The 13,160-nt window shown below is 41.6% G+C and overlaps 1 protein-coding gene across 4 annotated transcripts in view; it reads left to right on the top strand.

The window, feature by feature from the left end:
* NIN (ninein) overlaps positions 1-13,160 on the top strand; it is a 119,208-nt gene that overhangs the window by 29,812 nt on the left and 76,236 nt on the right. For all 4 annotated transcript variants that reach the window (XM_083349960.1, XM_083349962.1, XM_083349961.1 and 1 more), the window contains exon 4: positions 3,192-3,273. In XM_083349960.1, coding sequence (XP_083206086.1) covers positions 3,192-3,273 — 82 coding nt within the window. The remainder of the gene's footprint in view (positions 1-3,191; positions 3,274-13,160) is intronic.

Here is a 13,160-nt window from a genome sequence, read left to right as displayed (position 1 = left end):
GAGAAATGTTCACTTCTACTCTGTCAAACAAAATACCCTTCCATCTTCTCATCCCCTTTCCTTTTTCTTTTTTAACATTACCTTAAAATTTAGTCCAACTGCATAATAAATAAAGGAGTCCTTGATCCTCTCTGGGTTTGGTTGTTTGCTTAGAGACATTTCATTACCCAACTAGGTAACATCATCAGTGTGAGGAAGGTGGGGTTTGCTCCCTGCTTATCTACAAAAATATGTCCTGCCAATGTGGTAGGAGCGTTGTTTTCTCTTTGGTAGTTCCTTGATTAGATGATTCGTCTAGCATTACTCCTTATCTAAGTGTGAGTTGCTGAATATGCCTGGTCTCTTTTTCCCCCCTTTTTATTGTCTCTTTTAGTGATGTGTAAATGTGATTTATTTCAATTTGTCTATCTATCGATGGCTGATTTGTCTGATTGTCAAGCCTCCTGAATTTAGCTTGGATGCTCACAATTTCCCAGTTGAAAATATGGTTGAGTTTGCCCATGTGTTGTAAGATTTAAGAAGTTTTCATCCTGTCTTATGACTGCAAGCTGGTGTTCATGGATATGTTGTGCTAGTCTTGTCTGTCTACATCAGGGGTGTCAAACTGCTGGCCTGTGGGCCGGACGTGTCACCAGGAAACCACCCACCCCATTGGAGAAAAAGCTCCGATATGTCGCGCGACGTCACATGACATCACGAGTTTGATATGCCTGGTCTACATAGTGGCTGTTAAAGCATATGTTACAGATGATTCCTCTTTTTTCTTCTGGGCTACTGTCTGGTCCTTTGGTTTATTTATTAAGGAGTTTTGGATGACTTTAGTTGGTATGTGTACTACAGTGGTTCTGTATGGTTATAGTCTGTTGGTTGTTTCTGAGATGCTTTTGATATATGACAGTGTTAGCTTGTGTGGTTGTGCTATAGTGGGTTAATTGGTCAGGCAATCCTAAGCTACATATATTCTCTTATACTGAGATAATAGTTTTTAGAAAAGTGGTAGGAGAGATGCTGAGCTACTTCTAAGATTTTAGCTGGTTGTATTTCAACTGTCTCCTTTTAAGGCATGAATGTTTTCTTGATAAAAGAAAAGAGTATACTTCAACCTGTTCTTTCTCTATGATTGACTGGACTGAACATTATTACCTGTCTCCTGTTTGTTTATGGAGACATCATATGCAATTTTCCTTGATTCCTGGCTTCTGCAATTAATGAAATGATCTCTCTGTATTGATTAGATATTTCAACAAATGAAAATGTTCACTAACAGAATTCTTTCTTTTCATCATGGCATTCCATGGTTTATTTTCTGCCATTTTGTTTTTTGAAAATTAAAATGAGATGAGAATGACCTTAGAAAGCTGCTTTTAGTCAGATTAAGGACAGGAATGAAGTCATGGACTAAAGATTACTGGATGAGTCTACACATATCTTAGCATATTGGTGAATCTAGGCAAATGTGATTTATTCAATAAATTGTGATGAAACATAGCTTCATTGCCAAGTCCAATACATTATTACTGATCTGTTCACCTAAAATAGTAAGCTATAAACTATGGTTTACAAAGCACAATACTGGGTTCATCCTACATAATAAACCAAAACCAAGCTACATTTTGGCTTATCATGGTACATGTACTCAACTTTATAGGTTAGTAGAGTTAGTGGACCTTTTAAAAATTCTTCCTATGGACAGCCCTGATTCTGAAGCTGAGGACACCCTTTAGCTCAGATGTTGTGTAAAATTGTCAGAAATAATATTAATGTGATCGTAATAGTAGCCTACTTGACCAAGCATGTAACATTTAGTGTGATAAACATGTTCAACGTATTGTGAATGCTGAAAGCATCTGAGCTCAAAATTATGCATTACCCTTTGAAATATTTAGCATTTTCCTAATTATGACCATTGGTTTAATTGTTAATTAGAATTCTGAAAAGTTATAAGATCTTTGAATATTTGGATTTTTTTCCAGTTTACTAGCACGTAAGTTTGAGAGTAAGTAAATAGCATCTTAAACCCAATGTGCCTGATTACTTCTGTTAAATGTTGGTGAGTGTGCTGTTGTGTTATACTTCTTAGTTAGTGCAAGTGTGCTGTGGATGAGTAGATGACTAGGTCTTGCAAGTTCCCCACCCCCCATGATTAATTGTAATGCACAGTGTGCCGTGCACAGAGCCCTGCGTAATCTAACACTCCCTCCTCTTGTAGTCAACCTCATTTATTTTAAATGTCAAGGTATTTTTTTTTAATCAGGAAAATCTTCCTCTCTGCAAACTGCTTTCTTTTAAGTTTACCAGCATTCATTGGTAGGATGAATGGCAGCTCTTAATGTATAAATGAGGCCACTGCTATGAAGTTTAATTGAGCTGATTCCCAAGATGGTTTTAATTACTTCTTGTGATATGCACTAAGATCTGTACAGCTAGATTGCATGTTCAGTTCTGAAGTATTTATTGATGTGGCACTGTTTGCGTGCATGTAGACATATACACAAATGGCACTCATAGAATGGGCCCATATTGCTTTAGCTTATGCTAAGCTAAAAAGGGGCTTGTTGTGTTGTCAGCCATTGTCTTAGTAAGTTGTGTGAAGCAGGTTATTGCCTTAAGCCACAATATGATTGTAGGGGATGTGGGGAAGGAGGAAGCAGGGAATGCTGTGTCAATTCAGCCATTGTGTTTTGTTAATTCAGGTTTGGTGACAAACATGTTGTATGAGCTCAACTTTAGGGCTGCTACAGTGGTTGAAATATTATCTCCAGAAGCAGAGAAGCGATCATTCAATTTAGAGAGAAAGTAAATTGAATTGGCAAAAAATGTTTGCATAAAACACTTAACCAGGTTACTATGTAGTGTGAAGCCCTACGTCTTACCAGCTTAAGCCCAGGGAAGGAGACTTCAATTCAGAACAAACCACAGTGCCCTTCCATAGTCAGCTGTTGTGCAAATACCATAAGACACTAAAAAGTGAAGAAGTTGCTTAGTCTGGACTCCGCAATACTACACAAAAAGAGCTGGAGTTGAAGAGTTGCTGGAAAAGTCAGTGGGAAAATGTGGGAGAGTGGATTAGAAGTGGGGAGGGGGGGGGCAGGGTTCTTGGGAAGTTCCCAACATTTGCAAGACTTGGAGAAGGCACATTGTGTTACAGTATACCAGAGGTCCTAATAATTCTTTGTTTCTTTTTTTTAAAGGTCCACTTTGATCAGTTTAAAGATGCACTAATCCTCATCTTGTCTAGCACATTAACAAATGAAGAGTCCTTTCAGCAACCAGGTAAGACCTCTTTTGGAAATGTTGAGATTCTGGCAACCAGCAGGAAATGAGAAGTACATAGTGCAACCAAAATTCACTTAGAAAAGTTTCCTTGTTTATAATGAAGCGTGAAGCAGCATTTGGGCCAGGTTGCTTTGATTTCCTACCCTAAATTTTCCTCCAAATAGGAACTGGTGGCTTCATAATATAATTATTCTGCTTAGTTTATATACAATTAAGGAGAAGTAGCTGCAAGCAGAAGGAGGAACGCGTCGATTTATCAAAAGGTTAACAGGTTTTGATTGGTTAGCAAATGGAAACTGAAAACCTTGATATCAAGCAAATTCAGCTATCCACAGCATACTTTGATTTCACTTTTACAACTATTTTGGAGGAAGTTGCACATAACATGCTCATGAGCCAATCCCTAATCCAGTGTTTCTCAGACTTGACCACTTGGGGGTGTATGGACTTTCAGTTGAAGGTATGATGGCCTCCAAAGAAGTAAAAGCAATAGCAATAGCACTTAGATGTATATAGTGCTTTATAGTGCTTTATAGCCCTCTCTAAGTGGTTTACAGAGTCAGCCTATTGCCCCCAACAATCTTGGTCCTCATTTTACCAACCTCAGAAGATGGAAGGCTGAGTCAACTTTGATCTGGTCAGGATTGAGCTGCTGGCAGTCGGACAGTTAGCCTGCAGTACTGCATCCTAACCACTGTGCCACCACAGCTCTAGAACAAAGAAAACTGCTGCAGTTCTAATTCTTAGGAACTGGGGCAGTGTTTCTCAACTTGGCCACATGAAGACTTCAAATCACAGAAGCATGGTAGCTGAAGTCCACATATCTTCAATAATAGATTTTCCAAAGAGCTGTAGAGTATTTGATTCCCCAGATTATGTTACTTGGAACTAGGTCATAAAACTTTTAACATCATTTGCTTGCATTTGATATAGTGTATTAAGTAAAAATACTATAAGCATTTGAGAGTTAGTCAACAAACTATAAGTACAGTAAACAAACTATGGCTTAGTGGAATGTATGAATGCAATTTTTATGTGATTACAGTTGTTTTCTTTCAGGGTATAACATATGACTCTTTTCCTTTGCATTCTGGCATTCACCTTTATGATCTCAGGGACAGGCTCTGTGAGAGATTTCTTGGTTGATGTTCCAGGCTTGCCAAAATAAAGCTATTTTTGACCATCTATCAGAGTTTTTAAAATGTATTTATTCAATTTGTATGACTGCCCATCTCAGACGTATGACTCGGGGTGGTAAGCAATCATTAAATCAATTAAAAACTGAACTGCAATCACAATACTAAAAATTAAATACAGCTGACAAGAAAAACATTATAGTCCAGGGGTGTCAAACTGCCGGCCCACAGGCCGGAGCGTCACGGAGAAACTGTGCCCATCCTATTTTCGGCAATGGGAAAAAGTTCCGATACGTCGCGCGACGTCACATGACGTCGCGAGTTTGACATGCCTGTTATAGTCTATCGTTGTTAAGGAAATGCTTCTTTTGCACAATATAACTGAAGTTTGGAAATTTAATTTAATTTAATTTAATAACATTTATATACCGCCCTTCTCCCTGAGGACTCAGGGCAGTTCACAGGGCAGAATAAAATAGCAAATACAAACATTAAAAAAGATTAAACAATTGCCCTAGTTAAAAACAATGGAAATACAGTGCTAAAAACCCCAAGAAAAATTAAAAGACCAAAGATAAAACAACCCCAGCAATCCCCATCAGGCTAGGCCAGCTTGTACAAACAGAAATGTCTTAAGATCGCGACGAAAGGAGCGAAGATCGGGCGCCATCCGGAGCTCTACCGGTAGCTGATTCCACAGCTCCGGAGCGCCCACAGAGAAGGATCTCCCCCTGGGGGCCACCAATCGACATTCTCTGATCGGTGGCACCCTGAGGAGGCCCTCTCTGTGGGAACGCACAGGGCGCAGGGAGCTTGATGCCGGCAGCAGATGTTCCCTGAGGTACTCCGGCCCCATGCCATGGAGTGCTTTGAACACCGTTACCAGTACCTTGAATCTCACCCGGAAGACAACTGGCAACCAATGCAGCTCACGGAGCAGAGGCGTAACGTGGGAGTATCAGGAGACTCCCAACACCACTCTCGCGGCTGCATTCTGTACCAGTTGGAGCTTCCGGGTGGTCCTCAAGGGCAGCCCCATGTAGAGAGCGTTGCAGTAGTCCAGACGAGAGGACACGAGCGCATGAGTGACCGTGCATAGATCATCCCGGCTAAGATAGGGCCGCAACTGACACACCAGGCGAACCTGTGCGAAGGCCCCCCTAGTCACAGCTCCTATATGGTCTTCCAAGGTGAGCCGTGAATCTAGGAGGACCCCCAAGGAAATGCCTAGTACGAATGAGTCCGTAAATCAAAAGACAGTTTAGAGAAGTGTTTCTCAATCTCAGCAACTTTAAGATGACTGGACTTCAATTTCCAGAATTCCTGAGCCCTGATCTAGGTGACTTAGGAATTCTGGGAATTGAAGTCCACTTATCCTAAAGCTGCTGAGATTGAGAAAGACCAGCTTAGAATAAGTAAGAAGACAGAGACAATTGATAATAAATGAAGGTTAGCCTCTTGGGCATGAACTATAGAATTAAAGGTACTGTCTTCTTTCCTGAGAAAAGGGCTTCTGAGTAAGTGTGTAAAATGAAAGTTTAGTAGTGAAATTAAACTTTAGTAGTGAAATTAAACTTTTTATGCTTTAAAATATGCTCTAAAGTTAAAACATTATTGTTGCAATGCTAATGAAATATTTTGGATGTCTTTAGAAACTGAAGGGACAGCCAAGCTGACTTTGTTTTAAAGAAATAAGTTTTAAAATGCAGTATAATGGTAAGGGTTGCAGCATACTGTACTTAGTAATTGCTTACAAAAATAGCTACTCAGTTTGATTAAACCTGACAGTAGTTTGCAATGAAAAGAATGTGTGTTAGGACATTTCTTCTGCCCAGTCCTCAAGGCTAAAACTAGATGTTTGTGCTTGCACAGAAAATATTTTTAAATTGACAGGATTCATCTTGTTGAGTAGATATTTTACCAGAGGGCAAATAAAGAAGATTTATTTGGGGCATCGAAAACTCTCGGTAGGGTTTCTTTCCTTTATGTTTTCTGATTGCAACTTGCAGATTCTCGGTTTGGGTTTTTTAAGTTGAAGTTTCTGAAGTGCTAATAGGTGGTCTAATAAAAAAAAAGTAAGAGTTCTTAATTCTAACTCATTTAATCAATCAGCTGGTCATTTGTCATATCCTTGCATTTGAACAGCCAGCCCAAAATGAGTGAGAGTGGGAAAAGGAGAAGATAATTGTCCCATGGCTGTAGACCAGGGGTGTCAAACTCAATTTCATTGAGGGCCGCATCAGCATTGCGGCTGCCCTCAAGGGGCCGGGTGGGTATGGCCAGGGTGGGTGTGGCCTACTGGGTGGGCGTGGCTAGAGTGCGTATGGCCTACTGGGTGAGCGTGGCCAGCTCTACAACGTTCACATCAAGGGTGCCTATGGGGGCCTGGGCAGGAATGGGACAGATCTGGGGATCTCTGGCAGAAGGAGGGTCTCTGGGCCAGGGCCAAGGCAGTGGGGGCCGTTCCCTCACTGTTTCCAGGATGGCTTCACGGGCCACATGAAACCACTTTGCGGGCCGAATCCGGCCCCCGGGCCTTGTGTTTGACATGTCTGCTGTAGACTATAGAGACCACTGACTCTCACTCTCAAGCTAAAACTTCTATAGGAATCATTTTCTCAAAGGAACCATCATCTTTGCTAGCATGATGTTCAAACTCTGCTCGTGGAAGTCTTGATTTTTTATTATGGTAGTTCTAACATTGCTTGACCAGCAAATCTACAAGAAGCCAATGTGGAATGACTTCCAGCTCACATGGAACCATTGGTGGGTATTCAGATGTTAAATATTGTAGGCAACCATTCTGTAAACAGGAAGGCAGCCTTGTCTCTGAAGATTCTAATCATCCAGCTTATGGTTGTCCCAGAGGTGCTTTTCCAAAAAGGCAATGGGACTTTTTTGTTTTTGTTTTTTCCCCTTGAAAACATTTTGCTTCTTATCCAAGAAGCTGCATCGGTTCTGATGAAGTGAAACATTTCCAAGGAAAATGTCTATGGAGATTCTCAGTCATCCAGGTCCTGGTTGTCCCAAAAGGTGCTTTTTCAAAAGGCAAGTTGACTTTGTTTTTTTCTTGAAGACGTTTCACTTCTCATCCAAGAAGCATTCTCAGTTCTGATTCCATTCCCCAGCATTCAGTCAGAACTGATGCAGCTTCTTGGATGAGAAGTGAAACGTCTTCAAGAAAAAACAAAGTCCACTTGCACGTTTGGGTTTTCAAGGAAAAAGACCAAGAAAGTCCAGTTGCCTTTTGGAAAAGCATCTGGGGATGAACGTGGTCTTCTTCAATATAAGAGAATATAAAAGGTAAAGGTAAAGGTTCCCCCGCACATGCGTGCTAGTCGTTTCCGACTCTAGGGGCCGGTGCTCATCTCCGTTTCAAAGCCGAAGAGCCAGCGCTTGTCCAAGGACGTCTCCATGGCCATGTGGCCGGCATGACTAGACGCCAAAGGCGCACGGAACGCTGTTACCTTCCCACCGTAGTGGTCCCTATTTTTCTACTTGCATTTTTACGTGCTTTCGAACTGCTAGGTTGGCAGAAGCTGGGACGAGTAACAGGCGCTCACTCTGTTACGCGGCACTCGGGATTCGACCCGCCAAACTGCCGACCTTCCGATCGACAAGCTCAGCGTCCTAACCCACTGAGCCACCGCGTCCCTTCATAAGAGAATATACATAAGCTTAAAGTTGAACTGTGGAGTCCTTGGTGCTCTCTGAGTTTGGTTGTTTCCTTACAGACTTTTTGTTAGCCGACTAGGTACATGAAACCAACTAGCAAATGAAACAAGCAACTAAACTCAGAGAGGACCAAGGATGCCACTGTCTTCTTTACCAACACCAATAAAAATAGGAAAGAGCAGGGCCACTTTTCATTCTACGTTTTGGACTGAATACACAAAAATAACATCGGAATAGAGCCAAGGCCTTATTAACACATTATCATTTTCTCAGCTTGGTGGACATCATGTGGTTACTGACCTTGATGTTCATCTCGTTCTGGTTTTTTTTAATATTAGTCATGGTCTGTCTCAGGCTTGCTCTTGTTTTTATTGTTCTTTGTATGCTGTGTTTTTTTCCTGCCCTTTGAAAACTTTCCATGTATCCATCGTTCCTACAATAAAATGACTACATACAAAGCGGTGTTTTTTTTGTTAACAGCTACATATGTATTGTTTCAGGGGTTGTGGGTGTTTTGTTATTCTTTCCAGCCCAACAATATTTTGGAAAGAAATTATGAAAAGGGTCTTGTGACCCAGTCCATCAGCAGGGATAACTCTTTGAAACAAAACAGAATTGGAACAAATTTGGTATAGGGCAGGGGTAGGCAACCTTGGCTGTTTTGTGACCCGTGGACTTCAATTCCCAGAATTCCTGAGTCATAGGTATAGGGTGAGTAGGTGGCCAACAAGTAAAAGACTGAGTTTGAAAAAGTGTTGAGTCTAGCCCAGGGGTAGGCAACCTCGGCTCTTTTATGACTCATGGACTTCAACTCCCAGAATTCCTGAGTCGGCATGGCTCAGCTTGGAAACCTCTCTCTTTCCCCTCAGCGTGGCTGGCTCAGGAATTCTGGGAGTTGAAGTCCATGAGTCATAAAAGAGCCGAGGTTGCCTACCCCTGGTCTAGCCAGAAGCTGAAGGGAGAAAAAAAAATGAATGAAAGAAAAAAAATATCTCCCAATGCATCCCTAGGGGAGAGGGAGATGCCCCTTTTCCCTCTCCCCATTCACAGGTTGTGGATGGAGCATACGCAGTCTTTCCTGTATACACTGTACATGCATACAGATATAAATCGAGCAGTGTGAGGGAAGAGCAAAAAGGTATCCATGTGCAAATAGGCCACATCGTTCTGTTACAGAGGGAAAAAATATAAATGCCTCCTATGGCTCCTGCTAGTAAAAGAGTTGGAAAGAATTCCCAAAGCTTGCTCTATGTGCTTTCCTTCCTTTCTTTTGATGTGGCAGCAGGAGAGCAGAGGTGGTGTCCCTCCTGTATAGCAAGAGTTAAACCAAATTTATCTGAGCTGTGGTACCCTCTAGAGCAGGGCTTCTCAATCTCAGCAATTTTAAGACGGGTGAACTTCAACTCCAAGAAATCCCCCCAGCACGCTGGCTCCCCCACCCCCACCCCAATGCTTCAATAATGGCAGTCATGGGTTCTAGGCTGTGCTATAGTATAGTGCAGAGGTAGGCAACCTTAGCTCTTTTATGACTCATGGACTTCAACTCCCAGAATTCCTGAGCCAGCCATGCTGCTGGCTCAGGAATTCTGGGAGCTGAAGTCCACGAGTCATAAAAGAGCCAAGGTTGCCTACCCCCGGGTGTATTTTCAAACCGCAATGCTGTTAGTTGCACCTTTGAAATTCTTCTAAAGAAAAGTAATGCTGCTTATGTAAGGAAAAAATAATGGGTTTCTGTAAGCATTGGGAAAGCAAGTAAAGGTTTATGAAATGTATTAGTTTGGATTCTTTGAAGAGATCCAGTTATGACATTTATTAGAGAAGGAGAAGGGCAACAAGAGGAGAATGACAGTACAGGCCATCTGTAATAACTACTTATCCAAAAGGTTGGTGAGAAGAAAACTGAATATAACATATGTGCACGAGCACACATAAAGGAATGAAACCTGTGTAAAATGCAAAAAAAGAACATTGCGCTAGAAGTCTGCAAATGCTATACTATTCATCAGAAACTTTCCAATGTCTTACTGTTTCTGCATACAAGGTGTGAAAACCATGATTATGTTATTGTAGGAGAAGGGCAAGCAGAGCTGGAGGGTGGAGTTAAATGTGTCATTAGTTTAGAGTCCTTGCACTGCCACAAGAGATCCAAGTCCAGCCCCCCTTGAATTCTGTTGGTCCTTGTTGTTGTTGTTAGTTGCGAAGTCGTGTCCGACCCATCGCAACCCTATGGACAACGTTCCTCCAGGCCTTATCTAGTGTCAATTCAGTTGACCAGATTCTTGTCAACTTTCTTCTCAGTAATCTTTCTGAGCTCCCCTATCAGTGTTGAGCAATCCACTAATACATAAAATGAGAGCAAACCCCACTCCGTACTAGCACTGATGATGTCACCTAGTTTGGTAATGAAATATCTGCAAGAAAACAACCAAGTTCAGAGAGCAGCAAGGAGTTCATCGTTCAACTATGAGCTACAAATATTCTTTCCTAATGGGGTCAATATATCTATTTGCAAATTCTCTTTTAGAAAACCTTCACTAAAATTTGTTTATTTAGAGGGCTCTCCAGTGTATATTCTGCTTGAGAAGAAGGACTACATTGACTTTTGATCTGATTCAGTAGGGTTGCCTCAGTGTTTCCTTCATGTGCTCCTATAAATGGGAACTGCCCAGCAAGGTCTCTAGCATTAGGTATTTTAGTGGCTTTGTCACTGGATGAGCGTGCTAATATGTCAGCAAATAATAATAATAATAATAATAATTATTATTATTATTATTATTATTATTATTATTATTATTATTATTATTATTATTATTTAATTTTTATACCGCCCTTCTCCCGAAGGACTCAGGGCGGTGTACAGGGCCTACAATTCTCCCGAAGGACTCAGGGCGGTGTACAGGACCTACAATTGCTCTTCTGAAATACAATATCTGCTTGTTCTGAGCTATGTATCTGTTTAGTAAGATAAAATCTTCTTTGAGTCAAGGTCAGCTCCAGGGGATTTCATGGACAAATCTATGTAATATTGTTAGCAACCATAGAAAATTGTTGTTCCATTGTTATCTTCAGCAATATTTTTTTTAACTTCCCAGTTTAGCCTAAAGCTGCAGTTTTTCATCCAGATGCTAAGCACATTCAACCCTCCTCAGTTTTTCAATATTACCCAAATATGTCTATGCCCTGTTTAATGCCCGTTAACCATTGCTGCCAAATTTGAGGTGCTGATGGATTGGAATTTGACTCTTGCAGAGGCCCTACATGAAAAGGTAGGGGAGAAGCAGGAACCCAGTTGCCTTGACTATCTCCAGCCCAGCACAGAGTACAATGGACAGGACAGAAAGGTGATCACTTTACTCTGGGACATACATACATGCCAGATGCCAAGCAGCTGAATTTTGATCATGTGACCATGGGGATCATGTGATCAAACTTCAGACCTTTGGCAACTGGTATGTATGTATGACGGTTGCAGTGTCCCGAAGTCATGCAATCACCTTTTATGCCCTTCTGACAAGCAAAGTCAATGGGAAAGCCAGGTTCATTTAGCAATTGAGTTACTAACTTAACAACTGCAATGATTCACTTAACAATGGTGGCAAGGTCATAAAAGGGGACCAGCCTCACTTAACAACCGTGTTCCTTAGCCACATAAATTTTGGATTCAATTGTGGTTGTAAGTTAAGGACTCCCTGTACCTGCAGCCAAAAGTGAGCTTTTTCACTTCCATTTGTCCTGTTAATTGCTATGAAGAGTAACATTTCAGCAGCTTCTAGGGGAATCTCTGTTGGTTTTAGGCAGCCTTAGCCATTCTGCCTCTCTTCCCAGGTGTGTTGACAATATAGCTCCTAGAACTCCCAGCCAGTGTAGAGAAAAGCCACACGTAAAACCCTCCTGGGACCTACAACGCGGCCGAGTGCCAGGTTTGGAAAAGCTGCATTACTCCCGAAAAGCCTTTCTGGGAAAAATCTGGCAAGCAAACCAATCAAAGCTATGAATAAATAAAATACCTTTTAAATGTATGACTGTTTTATAATCTCTGGCATTGCGGTCTGAGGGATTTTTTTAAAAAAAGATAAAGAAAAATAAAAGCTATGTGAAGCTCATCTTCGCTCGGCGGGATGGGCATAAATATTTCATGGCCAGATCCTTGCTAGCTCAGAAATCAAGAGCTTTTTTTTTTCCCCACAGCTGCTCAGTCTCCATCCATGCTCTCCCCCCCCCCACAAGCTGAGTGTGAGAAGAAAGTTAATATCGGAAGATGGGGGTTGTCCTGTTGGAAAAGCCTTGGCATCGAATGCTGATACATAACAAAGCATAGCCTCCAGCAATGGCTGATTGGGGGCTGTAGTCAATCAGCTGGGTGGAAGCCCACAAAAGAGCCAACTGAGATCTGATTTCATGCACTTGAAGCCCACAAGCCCCCCCCCCCCCACCTCAGCCCGCACCACAATTGCCTCTGATCTCAGCTAGATTCTAGATGCAATATTGGCAGGAGCCCAAGGCCTCTGACATCAAGGAGGTTTTTCTGCCCATGGAATGATCTTTGGGGGTCCGTCATTTCAGTTTAAGACAGAAAATCTATATTTAAGAAAAGCCGCATAAGGGGAGGGTGGTTAGATTTCTGTCTGTGCCATCTTCCCTATCAGTCTTCATCAGGAGGAAAGAGGGGCCTAGAAAAATAATCCTTTCCTTCCTTTCACTCTTTCAATATTCTCTCTTACCTTTTCAAAACATCTAGTACTCTTCTGTGATGCCCAAGGACCTACTCCAAACAATTTTATTATCATTGCAATCCTAGCTATGTGTAAGGTTAAAAAATGAACAAACACTTCATTATACATGAAGGCCTAGAAAAGAAGATTGAAAAAAGCAAGCCCAGTAGAAATATTCCTATTTTATTAATGTTTCAATATTAGTCTAGTGCAGGGGTAGGCAACCTTGGCTCTTTTGTGACTCGTGGACTTCAACTCCCAGAATTCCTGAGCCAGCATGAGCTGGCTCAGGAATTCTGGGAGTTGAAGTCCACAGGTCATGAAAGAACCAAGGTTGCCTACCCCTGGTCTAGTGAAAAGA

Source organism: Vipera ursinii, assembly GCF_947247035.1.
Source record: "Vipera ursinii genome assembly, chromosome: 1".
Lineage (NCBI taxonomy): Eukaryota > Metazoa > Chordata > Lepidosauria > Squamata > Viperidae > Vipera > Vipera ursinii.
This window is presented reverse-complemented; position numbering and strand designations above follow the sequence as displayed.